This window comes from Lacerta agilis, chromosome 2, assembly GCF_009819535.1.
Source record: "Lacerta agilis isolate rLacAgi1 chromosome 2, rLacAgi1.pri, whole genome shotgun sequence".
NCBI classification, from domain to species: domain Eukaryota; kingdom Metazoa; phylum Chordata; class Lepidosauria; order Squamata; family Lacertidae; genus Lacerta; species Lacerta agilis.
Genome location: NC_046313.1, coordinates 46,914,489 through 46,930,476, shown reverse-complemented (window position 1 = coordinate 46,930,476; position 15,988 = coordinate 46,914,489). Strand labels below are relative to the sequence as shown.

Sequence of the window (15,988 nt, the reverse complement as noted above, 5' to 3'; positions counted from 1 at the left end):
GTAACCACCAAACATGGAAAGTGATGAGGACTCTGTATATGGTGTGGCTGGTAAGAAACTCATTCTTGGTTAGCCTAACTTCCTTTTCCCTCTGCTCTTGAAGGTGGACAGTGTCCGAGACCGAAAGCCAAGTTTTCTGCAGGCTCAGAGCCGGAGCTGTACTGAGCTTCATAAGCACCTCACCTCCATCACTGCCCACTGCCCGCACACAAAGGACAACTGGCCACTGGACGAGTGCCACAGTGGCGGCACGGAGCTCCAGAGATATTGCGCCCACCATGGAGAGGACAGCGACTCCGGTGAAGAGTTGCTGCCCTGTGGCAACATGGCAGTGACTCCTCCTTCTTCCTCCGAGGAAGGCGCTGGAGAGAAGGAGCTGCACGCTACTGTGGAGCTCATCCGCTACATGCACACTTACTGCCTTCCCCCCAGAAAGCTGCCCCCCACAGATCTTGCCGATGTGAGACACCAGCATTTCCACAGCCCCTCCAAAAGGGCCAAGCCGGATTGCCCCCTGCAGCGGCCTCCGCTCTGCAGCAAGGACAGTTGCCCGCCCAGCTCTTGGCACCTCTCAGCGGGCGGCAAGCAGCCCAGAGCTCCCGCAGCCAGTTTCTCCATCCTGAAGGAGCTGCTTGCCAGGGACCTCCCGTGTGATGTGAGCAAGCCATACCGGTTGGCCAAGCCTGCATATGCCTCCTTGACCAGGTTGCAGCCACCCAAGGCTCCGGGAGCTCCGCCGCCCGAGGCTGCTGGGGGATCCACGGAGGCGTGCAAGTCCGCAGGCAGAATGCCACCAGAAGTGAAAACAGAGCCCAGGCAGGGCCCCAAAGCGGAGCCTGAGGTGAAGGAAGAGACCAGCAGCCCTGCGGAGGAGGAGGAGGACTGTGCAAAGCGGGCCCAGCTGGCCTTTGGGAAGGCAGGCCGCAAGCAGGAGAGCTTTATTTATGCCGTGCGGCGCTCCAAAAGACTCAACCCCGAGCTCAGTCTCTGGCTTTCGTTCCTTGACGATTCTCCCCCTGATCCAGCCACACCCCCTCAAAACAAAGCGGCCTCCCCAGAACTGTCCCTGTGCTCCTCCGCTCTGCAGAACTTTGACAGGGAAGCACCAGCAGCAGAGGTCGAAGTGAGCGGTGCAGGAGAGGCGGAGGACAGGTATCGGAGTCTCCCGATGGAGCTGCAAACCCCCTCACCAGAGAGCTCCGGGGAGAGCGAAGCCTGTGAGATAAGCGAGAGCCAGTGCTGCGCCCTTTTTCATCCGACAGGTACCCTAAGTAAGAGTCTGAACGTATGGGGAACTTGGGAAGGGACATAGGAAGCTACCTTATACTGAGCCAGACCAATGGTCCATGCAGCTCAGGGTTGTCCACAGTGTCTGGCAGTGGCTCTCCGGGTCTTTCCCAGGCCTACTTGGAGATAATGTGGGTTGGTTCCTTCTGGAAGCAAGGCACATGCTCTTTGGTTGAGCTCTGTCCTTTCCTGTAGGGGAAGGCCTGTGCTTTGAGTCAAACACAGGGAACATATCCTGTAAAACCTCATTGAGCAAGGAGAGGGCGTGTTGTGGCTGTGTTGTGGCAAAGGAGGAATTCAGTACTGGCAAAGTTTGGTGGGAGTATCTTTAGAAGTTACACACACTCTGTGGAGGGACTCATACTGTCAGAGCTGCAGAGGACACTAGAACTCTGAGCTTCCAGCTTCTTACAACCCAGGTGACTAAGGAGCAAGTCAGGCATGGTGTGGGAAACCCAGAATCAGACTCTCAGTGTCTCTCCTTTCACATCTTAAAACAAACAGTAGAGAGTCCTGAATTGGATCAGAGCTTCAGTATTGGGCGCGGGGGGGGGGGGGGATGGTTAGTCGTGTTCCCTGTGGCAATTCGCTAATTTAACTCTTTCCTCCTCCACTGGGAGCCAGTGTGGTGTAGTGGTTAAGAGCGGTAGACTCGTAATCTGGTGAACCAGGTTCATGTCTCCACTCCTCCGCATGCAGCTGCTGGGTGACCTTGGGCTAGTCACACTTCTCTGAAATCTCTCAGCCCCACTCACCTCACAGAGTGTTTGTTGTGGGGGAGGAAGGGAAAGGAGAATGTTAGCCGCTTTGAGACTCCTTCGGGTAGTGAAAAGCGGGATATCAAATCCAAACTCTTCTTCTTCTTCCTCCCAACAGCTGCTATTGATTATTGAGGGCAGGGGTTAAAGGCAGGCATTACAGGCCTGTGTCTTTTTCCCAATAACAGCTTGTGGGAAGGGCAGATTTAAATCAGAGAAAATGTACAGGCAGGTAGGACTAATCCCTGCTCTCCCAGCCCTGCAACCCTGGTCCAATTCTCTCCCTGCCGCCTTTTAAGTGTTAAAAAAAAGATGTCAGATTTAGAAGATCCAATCTTGCTTTGTTTAGTCTTAATCTGCTTTCTCATGAGCAACCTAGTCCAGTTCAAAGGCACGGATGTGGCTCACTGAGTCATTCTGCTTTTTCCTGTTTGTTTTTCTTTCAGAAGCACCAAGGTGTTTGTCGCTGCCCTTGGCAACAACGTAAGTGAAATACCAAAAATACATATTGTTAGTGGAGGAGGATAGCCTCAGGGGTCAGGAGACTGGCACATGGCTGTCTCAGAACTTTGCTGCCCTAATGCATGCATAAAAATGTAACATAATTGTGTGCAAATAAGTCCACAAATGGTATTAGCCTATATACATTTTTTACTAGCATATGCTGGTCATTTGTGGCACTGTAGTAGCCTAAAAGGGTGGTCTTGGTCTTGGAGAGCAGTTTCCTTCTAGTTTGCAAAACTTTCACTGCATAGTTACCTGGAACTATTCCCTGCTCTCTGGTCCTTACCAGTTGCATGGCCATTTAGAAACCTGTTGACATGGCAACTGACGCTTGAAGGTTTGGCCATCCTGTGCCAGAGTCACTTTATCTTTACAGCTTCCTTATTTCTGGTTTAGTATGTGAATTGTGATGTCTCCATCTTTAACCTGCCCCTTATCTCTTCCATGACCTCTACACTCTACTTTTCTCCTCCTCTTTAGAGAACCAACATTTGGAAAGCGCAATTTCGAGCAAGTTCTGACTGTAGAGCTGTGTGGCACCGCAGGTAAGGGTGGAATTCACTTTAAGAGTCTGCCACATCCTGCAAAAGATGTGACGAGAAGGTGGGCCAGTGCCAAGGATCTCATGGTCAGCTAGTGAATTCAGGATGTTAATGCTGCATAGAGCCATTGACTTGAAGGAAAGGGACCCATTTCATCTGAAAAGGCAGCTATCTAATATAAGTGCCTGTTTCCTCACCAACTCCTTGGGAACTGCTCTTGCCATTTTCCCAAGACAAGAGGCTAGCTGTAAACAGAAGTGCAGCTGGCCCAGAATCAATTATGCAGCAGGGTTTCCCAAACATGGGTCTCGAGCTGGTTTTGGACTACAATTCCCATCATCCTGAACCACTGGTACTGCTAGCTAGGGTTGATGGGAGTTGTGGTCCAACAACAGCTGGAGACACTGGGAAACTCTGGTTTAAAGGATTGACAGATGTGGGGGTGTAGAATGAGGGAACAGGTCTAACTCCCCTTGTCAAGGCAGCTTTCTTGTTTGTTTTAACTTCATACTTCTGTACTGAAAGAGCTTTATCCCTTTGCTTCCTTGGGGGAGATAAGGTCTCACACCACCAACTACTCCACCATACAAGCCTTCAGAGGAGGACCTGTATAAGCCAGACATTCACCAGAGGCCAGCCAAGGAGACTGCCATCGTCACCAACTCTGAGCCACAGCCAATGATAGGGGACAGGGCAACCTTCAGGAAGCAACAGAAGAAGCACCCAGTGCGGACAGAGTTGTATGCACACCTGAGTCGGTCCGCCCCCCACCTGCCCCACCCCGAGCCACATGGGGTGCTGAAGCGCCCTTTCTCACGCTCTTTCGGTGACCACGACTATTGCCAGGTCTTGAAGCCCGAGGCCTCGCTCCAGAGGAAGGTGCTGAAATCCTGGGAGCCCCTGAGCCACGTGGAAAACAAACACAAGCGGAGAGCCCCTGACGTGCACTACCAGCACGCGAGTCAGGAGGGCGTCAACGGGACCCCAGTGAAGGAGGAAAGCCAGCAGCTGAGGGACCAGGAGATCAGGGCCAGCTTGACAAAACACTTTGGCCTCTTGGACAGTGCCCTCGATGCCGGGGAGGCGGCCTTCTGCAAGACGCCTGAATATGACACCGTCTTTGAGGACAGCTGCAGTGAGATTGGTTCCCCGCTGGAGGAAGAGGAGGAGGAAGAGGAGGAGGAGGAAGAGTGCTGCACAAGTCCATTGGAATCCAAGATGTGCCCCTACAAGAACCCTCTTTCCAGGGCCAGTTTGCACTATTGTTCCCGAAGCAGGTCTGATTCTGAGTCTTCATGCTGCAGGTCCAGGTCTCCAGCAAGCAGGTGGGTTTCCCTGCACAATCGTGAGTTCACAGGGTCTTTGGGGAAAGGGCTCAGGGAGACCAGTAGTGAGCAAAATTGTAGTGGGTTGCATTGGCTGGCCTTTACCAGCTCCCTCACAGAGGCACCTACTGCTTTACAGGTGGCCCTCTGGCAGAGGTGCTGTCTTTTTGCTTATGTTTCTCCAGGAGGTGCCATGCACATCCTTGCTGCTTTATAGATAATACGATTACTCTGAAAGAGACTGGGTTGGGTGGGTCCAGAGATCCCTGTGAGCGAAGTTTCACTCACAGAACCCCTCACTTACAGAAGTAGCAGAAGCAATTTTTGCCAGTTCTCCTCTGAATATCTGTTTTGGAAAGTTGGAGGACCCTCGGGAACAGCCTGGGCAGTGGCAGAAGAGTCTGAAGGGAGCAATCTCCTTCCCCCTTCCATTAGCAGTTTGCTCCACTAGATTGCCAGCCCCTTGTGTGAATGTCTCAAGCCTTTCCCTTTGCAGGAGAAACAATCTTGATGGACGGGGGAAAAGAGGGGAGAAGCATCCAGGTGGGCAGAAATAAATTTAAAGACTTTTTGCAACAGAATTGGTTGTACCTAAGCACGGAGAAGAATTTTGAAACATATTAGGCTCTGCAAATTTATTCCTGTCCACCCTTTCCCTGCTGTATTTGATGCCTTGCCGTTTCTCCTTTTTATGCTGGATGCTGGCATTTGTCTTTGAAAGTCTGCTGCTGTAGACACGGCATTCTTTGTTTTCTTTTTAAAATGGATGACCCTGTCCCTGCAAGCAATTAGTGTGCCTCTACTTCCTTGTGATTTCTAGTGCTCAGACCAGCCAGAGTCCATTCAGGACTAAATTCATGTGCCTTCTTGTTTACCAAACAGATACGAAAATGACAAGCAGTGTCAAGATGGAACTGTGGGACAGATGGAGAAGAGGAGAGAAAAAGCCATTGTAAGTGACCTGTTTGCTATGCGGGGGCTTCTGTAATAAATCAAATGGGCATGGTGCGGTTTCCAACCAGATCGGTTGACTCCCTCTTTTGAAAATTCATCTGAATTTAGGGACAAAGCAATTTTGGTTTGACTGCCACTCCAAGTAGGAGTGGCACAGAACATGTTGCAGTATCTCTTTGCCCAACACCAGTTTAAGATGATGAATTAGAAAGAAATAAAGTAAACATAACCGGCAACAGATTCAGTTCTTGACCCAAGAGAAACTTTGTGCCAAATTCATCAACAGGCACTTACAAAGAGCAGTGGGAATTGTGATTCCATGGCAACTTTGTAGTGAAGCTGAAATGGGGGGAATCTGCAGCTTTTGAAAGGGAGACATAAAATAAAACGATAAAGGGTGCACGATAAGCAAGCTAGCCGTGAAGCGCTAGCAGTTAGCTACTCCTCAAAGAGCCGTTTCAGCAGATAGAATTTGTGCATTTGTTACACAACATCATGCTGCCTTGTTGTTAAAGCAGGTTGGGGGATAGTAAGAGTTCAGTCGGAAGAAGAAGAAAGAGTTGTATCAGGCCTAAGCAATTATTCTCATCCCTGAACAGGGAGAAGGCCGTGTAGTGTACATCAGAAACCTTGCCAGCAGTATGAGCTCCACTGAACTGAAGAAGCGCTTTGAGGTGTTCGGAGAGATTGTTGAGTGTTGCGTTTTGACCAGGAATAAAAGGTGGGTCAAAGCTATGCTTCCCCCTCCCTCGCTGCTAGAACCAGCAGGAACTTTTGGAGATCACTGAGCACTGGGAATCTAGCCTGTCTATCCTGCATGACATGAGAGGCAGGACTTTGGTCTTATTTGGGGTTTGAAAGCTGGAGAGTGTTTTTTGTGGGGGGGGGCGGACTCTGGAGATGTCTGTTCTTTGGGGAAGTGTCTGCTGCTGTGGTACAATGGTGATCTGAAGAGATGCTGCTTTACAGGATTTTAAAGAGACACAATGCTTTCTCCAGTGTTATTTCATGGGACTGTTGCCCTTTGAAATCCTTTTTGTTCTAGGGATCTGCTTGATTATAAAATAATGAGTCTCCCTTTCTCCTAAATAAAGAGAAATGTGGAGGCTTGTGTAATATATTTGGACTCGAGGGTTGTTAGGTTCTAATGACCTACAAAGTGTGCCGTGCAAGGAGAACTAGAGGGTGGCATTCAGCTAAGTCTTACTCGGAGTAAATCTGTTGAAACTAATGGACCTCACTTAGTCATGTCCATGCATTTCAATGAGGCCAGTGTAGGCAGAGAGACCGGTGTGGTGTAGTGGGCAAAGCACCTGGCTTCTAATCCCTGGCTAACCACGAAGGCTCACTGGGATGACCACTACCTTCCAGCTTCATCTACCTTCTTTGAGGAGAAAACTGTGTGTCCTTTGGAGGTTTTTTTTAAAAAAGGTAACACAAATAAATGGCAATATATTGTTGCCTATGCTTAAGTTCTCCATTTTGTTTCTCAGGGGAGATAAATATGGCTTCATCACGTATCGGTGTTCAGAACATGCCGCCTTATCCTTGAAGAACGGTGCCTCACTAAGGAAAAGAAATGAGCCCTTGTTCCAGCTGAGCTACGGTGGCTTTGGGCACTTCTTCTGGACCAGATACACCGACTTGGGTAAGCCACCCCCATGTCACTCCAAAGGGGTCCACTTCCCCCTCCAGCCCTTGTTTCAGTGGTGATGATTTCTTTGCTGCGCTGTCTCCCATTGTGTTTGTTACCATTTGTACTTAATGTTCATTGACGGTCCAACAGGTTCACTTCTATTTATTACCATTGATGGTTTGTTTAAGTTATTAGGGGGGGGGTACCTTGAGTTATTACAGAGTTGATTGGATCAACCACACACAAACATTCAGTAGAGCTTCAGCTTGCTCACTTTCTCTGGCTTCTCACTATTTTGTTGTAGTTGTTTATATTCCAATTTATAGGCATTTTTATTTTACTGGAAGGGCCTCCAAAGCAGTATACAGCAGCTATATAATACAATAAAAGTATTTTATGGTTGTATCAAAAGGCAAACCAATAAACCAACCCCAAACGGATCCCAGATTAAGAATATAATAGGGAAAATAAAAAGTACTGCAATATTTAGAACCTACCTTATTTGTATTGACAAACACACAAAAACCAGCTAGGAAAACTGATGTCTCGCATTATTATAGCCACAGTAAAATGTTACTCAAAATATTGGAAAAAACATTCAAATCCTAGTAAAAGAAGGGAAGGGACTGTGAGGGTCATGTAGTCCAACCCCCTGTAATGCAGGAATCTTTTGCCCATGACCCTGAAATTATGCTCCTGCTCCAACTGAGCTAACAGAATGGGAGGCAAAAATGTATTGAATTTGCAGCAATAAGTAAGCTTACAAGCTATATAAGAATGAAAGAATGTAGGCAGAAACTTAACAGAGCTGGATCTTATTCATTGACTAATGGAATGGTAGAGTGCATTCATCAGGCAATCAATCATACAATGTGTTATTTTTAGAATTAGGAAAGACTGTAGTTAATACAATAGCACAATTATATACTGAAATATATTTTGTGAATGTATTTCTTATTTATCTTAATATATGCTATGAAGCTGAACCTTGTATGGCATTTTACTTTAAAATAATAATAATGTTGTGTGTTTTTTTAAAAAAAAGAACACAATAAATAAACAATGTCAAAAACTAAAGTTTCAGCAGCACAAAAATGAATTGCAAAACACAATCAGCAGGAATAAATCAGGAATCTAATCTCCTATTCCTCACTTGTATTTTGGTGTTTTGCTGAGCCAAGAATTGTAACCTGTAGGATAATTGAACTACAGTCCACATTATTAGTCCAGGAGGTGTGTATTTGACTAACCCACTTAAAAATGTGGGCCAATGGGAATTCTCCTTCCTCCCTAGTTCCTCTTGTGTAGTAATTACGTAATTCCTCCACACCAAATATCTGAGGAATGCTAATATTAAAAAAAAAAAACAAGAGGGAGAGAATGCATAATATGGCTTTTCTCTGCCTCTTTTTGGGGGTACTTAACCGGTTTTGCTTTTTCCTTTGACCAACATGTGTACTTCTTCTCTCCTGGCACCAGATTCCAACACAGAAGAGTCCTCCCCAGCTCTGATAAAAAGCAAATATGAGACCATGGATTTCGACAGCCTGCTGCAGGAGGCCCAGGAAAGCCTACATCGGTAACAGCCTTAACCTTTGAGGAATACCTCAATACCTCAGTCAAGGCACTTCCAATATGTTTACGTTTTCAAAGAAATGATTAAGTATACAACAAGAGAGAGAGAGAGACTGCTGTCCCTTTAAATCGATGTTTACATTGAACAAGCTGCTTCTGTCTGTGAGTCCCCATGGTGTTGATGTTCCACTGCCACACATTAGTATCTTTGCTTCTGACTGGTTGTGTTAGGACGAGCCTGCAAAAGTCTCCTGTCCCATTCTTGTCTGGCCCCTTTCTCTGCCCCCCCCCCCCGTTACCCCACTTCCGCCGTGGATTTGCAGCTGTGTTCACCATAACTTTTTTTTTTGTCTGTAGTGTGTGATGATGAAATTGTTAATTGTGAATAGAATCAGGATTGTAAACTAATTTTTAATAGAAGAAAGAAATATATACTTATAATGTATTTATGGCTCAGATGTACTGTAATTCAGATTTATTGTACCGCTTCCTTGATTTTTAACTATGCACTGTAATGAGGCACTTGCCTGTCAGCAGATGTGGCCCTCCCCAAAGGGTGCCCTCCAATTGGCCACTCAGTTGAAATTGGCTTCCGCCCTGTCCATGGTGAACCAAGGGGTGACCGACTGAGCTTGTGCTCTTGCTATATAAGCCATTTGTTCCGTTTCGTTTGGGCTGAATTCTGGGATCACCACTGCCCTGTTTGTTGATGGCACAAGGCACATTGTGATTCCTCAGTCCAGAGCTGGCTCTGGGTGGATAGGAATGGTGTTCTCAGATGGTGCATTTTTGAGGAAGGGGAAAGAGGAAAAGGGTGCAAGGGTAGAGTGCATGTTTTCCCTCTGTCCGTGATGGATTGGCAGTGGTCACAAGGTAGTGAAGCCCCATCTGCCAGGGAAATGGTATGTAAGAAAAGCTCCCCTGGATCAGAACAAAGAAAAGCTCCTCTGGATCAAAACAAATGCCTATCTAGTCAAGCATCCTGTTTTGTGCCATGGCCGACTAGATTCCTAAAAGAAGTAGGACCCAAAGGTTATAGTCCTCTCCTTTTGATGCTCTCCAGCAATGTATGAAGGCAGTAGTCCTTTTGTTTGCTCTCTAGCAACTATTACTCAAGAGGCGTTCTGTCTTTAAACTTGAAAGCTCCGTATAGCCATCATGACCAGTAGCCCAGGAGCACAAGTCTACAGCAAGACTGAGAGAGTTTGAGAGCCAGTCCCAGAACAATTATGCCCAGAGGTTTCTTTGCATTACATCTACCATATAATGATAGCAGCTGCAGTTTTGCAAGGTCCATGTGGGAGTTTGAAGTAGAGGAACGTGGAACAATTCATTTAAGGCCATACATGACATCACCAGTAGCCTCAGGAATAGTTTTTTACCCATCTGGTCATCTAACCAAAGCAAAATCTGCCTGGTGGGCAACACCCAAAGGAAAAAAAGTTCAAAGGAATTCTCGCACCTTGGGCCGGGTGAGTTCACAGTGCTTACAGCTGGCACATGGCTCATCAGCTGATTATCCTGCTCCATTTTGAACACTACTCTCCTTATGAGTGGAATAAGCCATAAAACATTCAGTCATTGCTATGAAGCCTTGTGAAGCGACTTCCCCCCTCTCTCTATCTCCCGCTCCCTGTCAAGAAAGGCATGGATGTCACTGCCTATTTGATGTTTCCTTTGACTTCCTCTTGGCGGCGATCTTGTGCCCTCCTTTATTTCTTCCCTGGCTTCTCTCAGATTCAGAAATTTGAGGAGTCATTACAAAGGAAGTCTTAGAGTGAGTTAAGCAACTAGTTTAGGGGCTCTTTGATACGAACCGGGATGCTGGGACAGAGGCAGTGTGGAAGCCTCTAGCTCAGAAGACCAACTAGTGGGAAGGAGTCGCTATCTAAATTACGCAGTTGTTTCGCTCAAACGTAGCTCAGACTCGCCACAATATACTGTGCTATTGCCTCATGCAGTATGGCTGTTCTCGTGCTATACCAGGGACATGAGAGGCAGACCAAGAAACCAGCAGATGCATCAAGAGATAGCATTTTCGAGTGGGGACCAAATAACCTTGCTAATACCTTCATCAGCCACCCTGTCTTTGGTTTATTTTTCACAAAGGATCAAGATCTCTGGCATTTTGCCACCCCATGTATACAGAATGCAACAACCTTAATTCGGCCAGCAGGTATTTAATCTGAATCAAAAGGAACAAATTGCCAAAGACCACACACATCAGAAACACCATGAATGAGGTCAAGGCATTAGCTCATGTGTTATCCCATAGTAATTATGTGATCGTTTTCGTCTTTTAATGTGGAGCTTTAATAACAACAGTACTTATTTTATATAGTAACTGATGTCACGATTTCACGTGTTGTTGGCCAAAAAAAAAAAAAAATCATCCTCACGATATTGGCTGCTTCAATGTTGCTTGCACCACTTCCATTCGAGAACTTACTGATGGATCGCAAGACCCTCCCATGATCAGGCCAGAGCAAAGTCTGTCCCAGACAAAGCATCTGCTGTTGACAAGTGCCTCATTGTAGCTCTGCCTTTTTCTGTCCTAGTATTTCCTCACCACAATGATGTTTACATGTGATTGCTATAGAGCTTACTGTAGAATGTACATAGCGACACATTTAGGGTGGGTAGGACTGTCCTGTCCTGTCCTGTGCTGTGCTGATGTTTTCAGAGAACAATCGAACAGAAGAAGAAGAAGAAAAATAAGTAACCACCCCTACAACCGTTAAGTGGAATTCTTCCATCTCCTGGCTTGGTTACAAGGGTAGATCAAAGTTCACCGCTGGCTTTGGTCAGAGAGATGGAAAATGCATCAAATTTCTGAGCATGCTGAAAGTGTTGAATGCAGCTGCAGAGGAGGAGGAAGAGTCCTTCTGCTCTCCAGAAAGAGCTGCCTTCAGTGCAGATCGCTTGCAAACATGGGTTTATACTTAATCTGTTTTTTTATTATTATTATCTCAAGTTACTTTTAAGAGGCTGGACTTACCAATGATGTTAGAGCATGCACACGCATGCTCTTTTGAGGAGGGAAGAAGGTCCTGTAACGCACATGGCCTCTCAATCCTAGATATAGGGAGAGGTGCAATAAGTGGTCTTTGTGTTGCCTGAAGCCTATAAAAATATTTATTTTATTTTTTTGTGAGAAATTTCACTAGGACTTTATGCAATATGCACACATGTGCACAAACGCACACATGTATAGGGGAAAGGTAGTGGCGGGGCATCGAGCCCCTCTGACTGCTGCTGGGTACAGCAGCAGCAGCAGCTGTAAATCCACCACTGTTGAATGTAGAGCCTGAGTGGCATGGTTTGAAAAGCACGGGCATCTAATGCTGGTTGTGGCACACTAGTAACCTGTGGCTTATTTTAATAGCTATTGGAAGCACAGCTATGTTTGTATCAGCCACAGGGATGCAAACAGTGCAAAAACCCTTGGCTATCAGAAGCTTGGAAAGTTGCTCCATATGCGATGGGAGAATTTTAGGCAGCAAGCTTGTATTCAGGGTATATTCCAAGAGGGTCCTCTATTTCGTAGAGCAGCAAGCTGCTGTGCTCCACATGCACTGCAAGAAGTAGTTTGAGCTGCTGGTGGTAAAAACAAACAAACCCAAAAACTCAGTTCTGAATGGCACAGGAATCGGAAGGACCACCTGGGTATAGTGGAGGTCCTATTTCATCCCCACGAATCACAGCAGCTGGGTGGATACCTTTTTTACAGACCTACAGAACTTGTGGCCTGCCAAAGTACCAGCCTGCCAGAGGTTTGGTCAGGGGTCAAAGTGTCCTGCAGGCCTCCATAGATGGCTGGCATACTGTGATGGGCTTGGTGGGTTCCACAGTCCTGGCCTATAACACAGAATAGAATACAGTTTTGCTCATACTGCGAGGACAGTGGTAGGGTGGCAGTCCTCCCCTGACCTCCCGCCAGCTGAGTCGCTTGCTGCTTTCCGGGAGGGGTGAGGCAGTAGTGGGGGGTCAGTGTGGTGCACAAGGGAACCAGCAAAGCCACCAGCAGTTGAGTATCGCCACCACCCACCACTAGTGTGTGAGGAGCTAGTTCTATTAGTGTCCGGAAACCACGGTGCAGTCCCTCACAAGGCTCACTTGCTGAGCCTGAAGCCCCTCGCTTGCTGAGTTTGGAGCACAGGTTGGAGTTGAGAATGGGGAGAGGAAGTTTATTCCTTATTTAAGTTGGGAGAATTAAAATGAGCTTTACACCTTGCTATAGCCATCACTGCCAACATGTCTGGGCAGATTTAATCCTTGGTGCAGTTCAGCTCATTTTGACTTCCCAAGGTGGCCGCACGTTGAGGCCAAGAAGAATAGCAGAGCGTCCCCTGCCCCCATTAGCTAAAGAAGGACCTTAATTACCTTAATGGTTACTTCCTCTGCCCTGTTTAGAAAGAGCTTGCGCTCCTGTGCTTTCCGTATACTTCTGCAAAGTCTGCCTAACTTTCTCCCATATTCCTTCTCTTAATAATATGCATACAGCCAAGGACCCCGTACTCAAGGGGTAGGCCTAGCCATAACAACGATTAGCAGCAGAAACAAACCAAGCCTTTGCAAGATCAGGTGAGAAACCAAATAAATTAAAAGAATTCAATTTTCCAGGGTGTTTCGGAATAAGAGGGTGTGTTGAGAAAGGCAATCATGAGGGAGACATTTATTTTTTTAAATAAACAGAACTATCTCTATATTATATGTAGGGGTATGTGTGTGGGTATGTGTGAGTGAAAAAGGAGTCCCTCCTAACTGCTTCTTAATTAGGAAAAATACCTTAACGATAGGAATAAGTCATAAGCCATTTCCTTGCCCTTGGTCCTTTAAATAACCATGCTTTTATGTGAAACGCAAATGGTTGCTGTTAAATTCAGCAACCAGACAAAGGAGCGAATGCAGGCATCAGAAAAAGAAGATGCATGTGGAAGAACTGGGTTCCCAAACGTCACTTTCATTGTCAGTCGATGGAAATGTCCATCCCACTTTCCCTCTCAGAGTGACTGTCTTGAGCTTGGCTACCTCCATGAAACTTTCACATCAGCTTGGTCGTGTGATTCCATGATTAGCATCCAGTTTTCTCAGCAGCCCATGTCAAAAAGCCTTAGAGGAATCAGAGAGCGAGGACACTTTTATTTTCATTTGCCAGATGAAAAATAGCAAGTCCTTAATCTGTAGCTGAGCATTTCCTCAATTTGTTCTTACAGCAGGGTAGTCTATTTGTGACACACTTTAGCAATATGAGCATTCAAAGCCTTCTGCTTTCCCATCAAAGTTCTGCAAACAATGGTTTGCTTAGGCCTCGTTCTCATTTGTGTGCTTTTTGACAATTTCCCCTTCCATCGTTTCCCCCACATCACTGATTCCTATGCATCATTTTAGCACGGCTTTTGGCCCAACCATAACATTTTCATGTACGTATGATTGCAGGTACCTCCTTGCACTTAAGGGGGCAGTGCTCCCCCTCTCCCAAAGTAACCTGGGGGCTTATGCATTTTGCATTTTATAGCTGGAAGTCTACCATTAATAGTGGACAACAGAAATGCACTAGAGGTGAGCAGCTATGATGCTCTGACAAATTAATTTTTTGTAGGATAGATGCTACAAAAACGTAACAAGTACACAAGCATTGCTGCATGTAATGCAGCTTAGGGACGGGATCTCTATGACTGAGGTTGTCACTAACAATCTGCAACTGAGCTTGCCATCTGACTGCAGGGAGGGGGGCTCACATGATTGAACGCATCTCCGTACACTCCCTGCACATGAAAAATGTGCATGTCGTGGGGAAAGGTTATGTGTAGAATCTCAGTGAAAATTCGGCTATGCCCTGGTGTTAAGGAGCAAGCTATCCAATCTGGCTTGGGTGAATTTATCATGGTATCATGCTGTCACCCTAAACTTTGTGCCAGTGAGGCAGACTAAATGAAATGCATCAGCCTTACTTAGGTTCTCTGTCCTTGGAATGCACGGCACATGTCATTGATGGGGGAGCCTGTGTTGTTAGATGTTATTGGGGTACAGCTCCCATAATCCATGACAGTGGTTCATGCTGGCTGGGGCTGATGGGTGTTGGAGCCCAACAACATCCAAAAGGCCACAGGTTTCCCCAATCCATTGCCTAGGCTGTGATCCAAATGGAGCTCAAAAAAAGATAAAGAAATAAGGTTGCTCCATATTCTTCACTATGGCAGAATTCTGTCATTCAAAGCTTTACACAACATTGAAGAGAATGGGTAAGCCAGTTTTCACAGAGCTTTATATGCATAAAAATGCACCTGTACTACTAGATTAGCCTACTGAATTTTTGAAGGGTCAATTTATACTGAAGGAGTTCCCTCCCCCCCCCCAAAAAAAGTCAAAACGTTTCCCATTTCCTCATGGAGGAAACTATGTCTGATGTGGATAGCAAGGCAAACCCCTGGAGAGTCTGGTTTTAATGCAGCCACTGGTGCTTTAGGTGGCATTATTTAGTGGAAAAGTGAAAAAGAGTGAATTAATACCACTGTTTGCAGCGTGTGTTTATGAGTGTATGTGAGCCAGAGAGAGTGAAGGAGACTAAATTGATGCATTTCTTAAGAAAGGTGTAAGAATTTCACCTAAAAGAGGGGCACATTTGCTATGTTATTTATAATAAAAACTAGATTTTACTTTTTTTGTTTTTTGAAGAGGACACTGCTAATAATTAGAAGGGGCCAATTCTGCTTCTCTTTTACATGTATTAACTAAGTGATAACTTATTTCTTGGTAAGTAAAAGCAGCAGGATTGACCCCTTTTGTAATCAATAAAATCAAGTTTTTAGTTCGCTGTTTAAAAAAAAAAGTAGAAGATTTTTATATTTCACTTAATTTCCCCCCAGTTGTGTTCTGTTGTGTCCTTATTTATGTAATATACTTTAACCTTAATCGGCATAGATTCTTATGCCTTTCCTTTGTTATTGTCATTTTTTAAAAGAAATATTTCTTTCTAGTGTGATTTCAATGTCTACCTTCTAAATGAGAGAACGTTTTCTTGTATTTTTACATTGTCAGATTCTATAGTTTCGTAGATGATTTAACCAAATTGCTCAATGTATTCTCTATATCTATCTGGTAGGTATATAAAAGTTCTATTTTAAATTGTGTAAATACTTCAGAACTGGCTTCTTTTTGAAACTCCCCTGCTGTGGAGTTACTTGTTTACATCACAAAGACTGTAGAATCTCTACATTCATGTACTGTAAATAGTGAAGTGATCTGCCTATAAATAAATAAATCATAACAAATATACTATGAAGTCCAACTCATCTTGCTTGCTTGCAACTCTGTGTGGAATTGTGTGTACATTTTTGGGAGGCTTTCTGCTCCTAAATTGCACCCGTGTCCTCTCTATGAATCGGCTGAAGTCTGGTGACCCTC

General features: G+C 45.6%; 1 protein-coding gene across 2 annotated transcripts in view; it reads left to right on the top strand.

The window, feature by feature from the left end:
• Positions 1 to 10,548, top strand: part of PPARGC1B (PPARG coactivator 1 beta) — a 101,344-nt gene extending 90,796 nt beyond the window's left edge. Inside the window, exons 5-12 of one of the 2 annotated variants that reach the window (XM_033139892.1) lie at positions 104 to 1,271; positions 2,492 to 2,528; positions 3,030 to 3,094; positions 3,651 to 4,416; positions 5,299 to 5,368; positions 5,970 to 6,091; positions 6,864 to 7,018; positions 8,486 to 10,548. In XM_033139892.1, coding sequence (XP_032995783.1) covers positions 104 to 1,271; positions 2,492 to 2,528; positions 3,030 to 3,094; positions 3,651 to 4,416; positions 5,299 to 5,368; positions 5,970 to 6,091; positions 6,864 to 7,018; positions 8,486 to 8,589 — 2,487 coding nt within the window. In that variant the 3' untranslated portion in view covers positions 8,590 to 10,548. Of the gene's footprint in view, positions 1 to 103; positions 1,272 to 2,491; positions 2,529 to 3,029; positions 3,095 to 3,650; positions 4,417 to 5,298; positions 5,369 to 5,969; positions 6,117 to 6,355; positions 6,487 to 6,863; positions 7,019 to 8,485 lie in introns of those variants that run through there. The other variant, XM_033139893.1, reaches the window with a different exon arrangement.
• Positions 10,549 to 15,988: the final 5,440 nt, after the last annotated feature.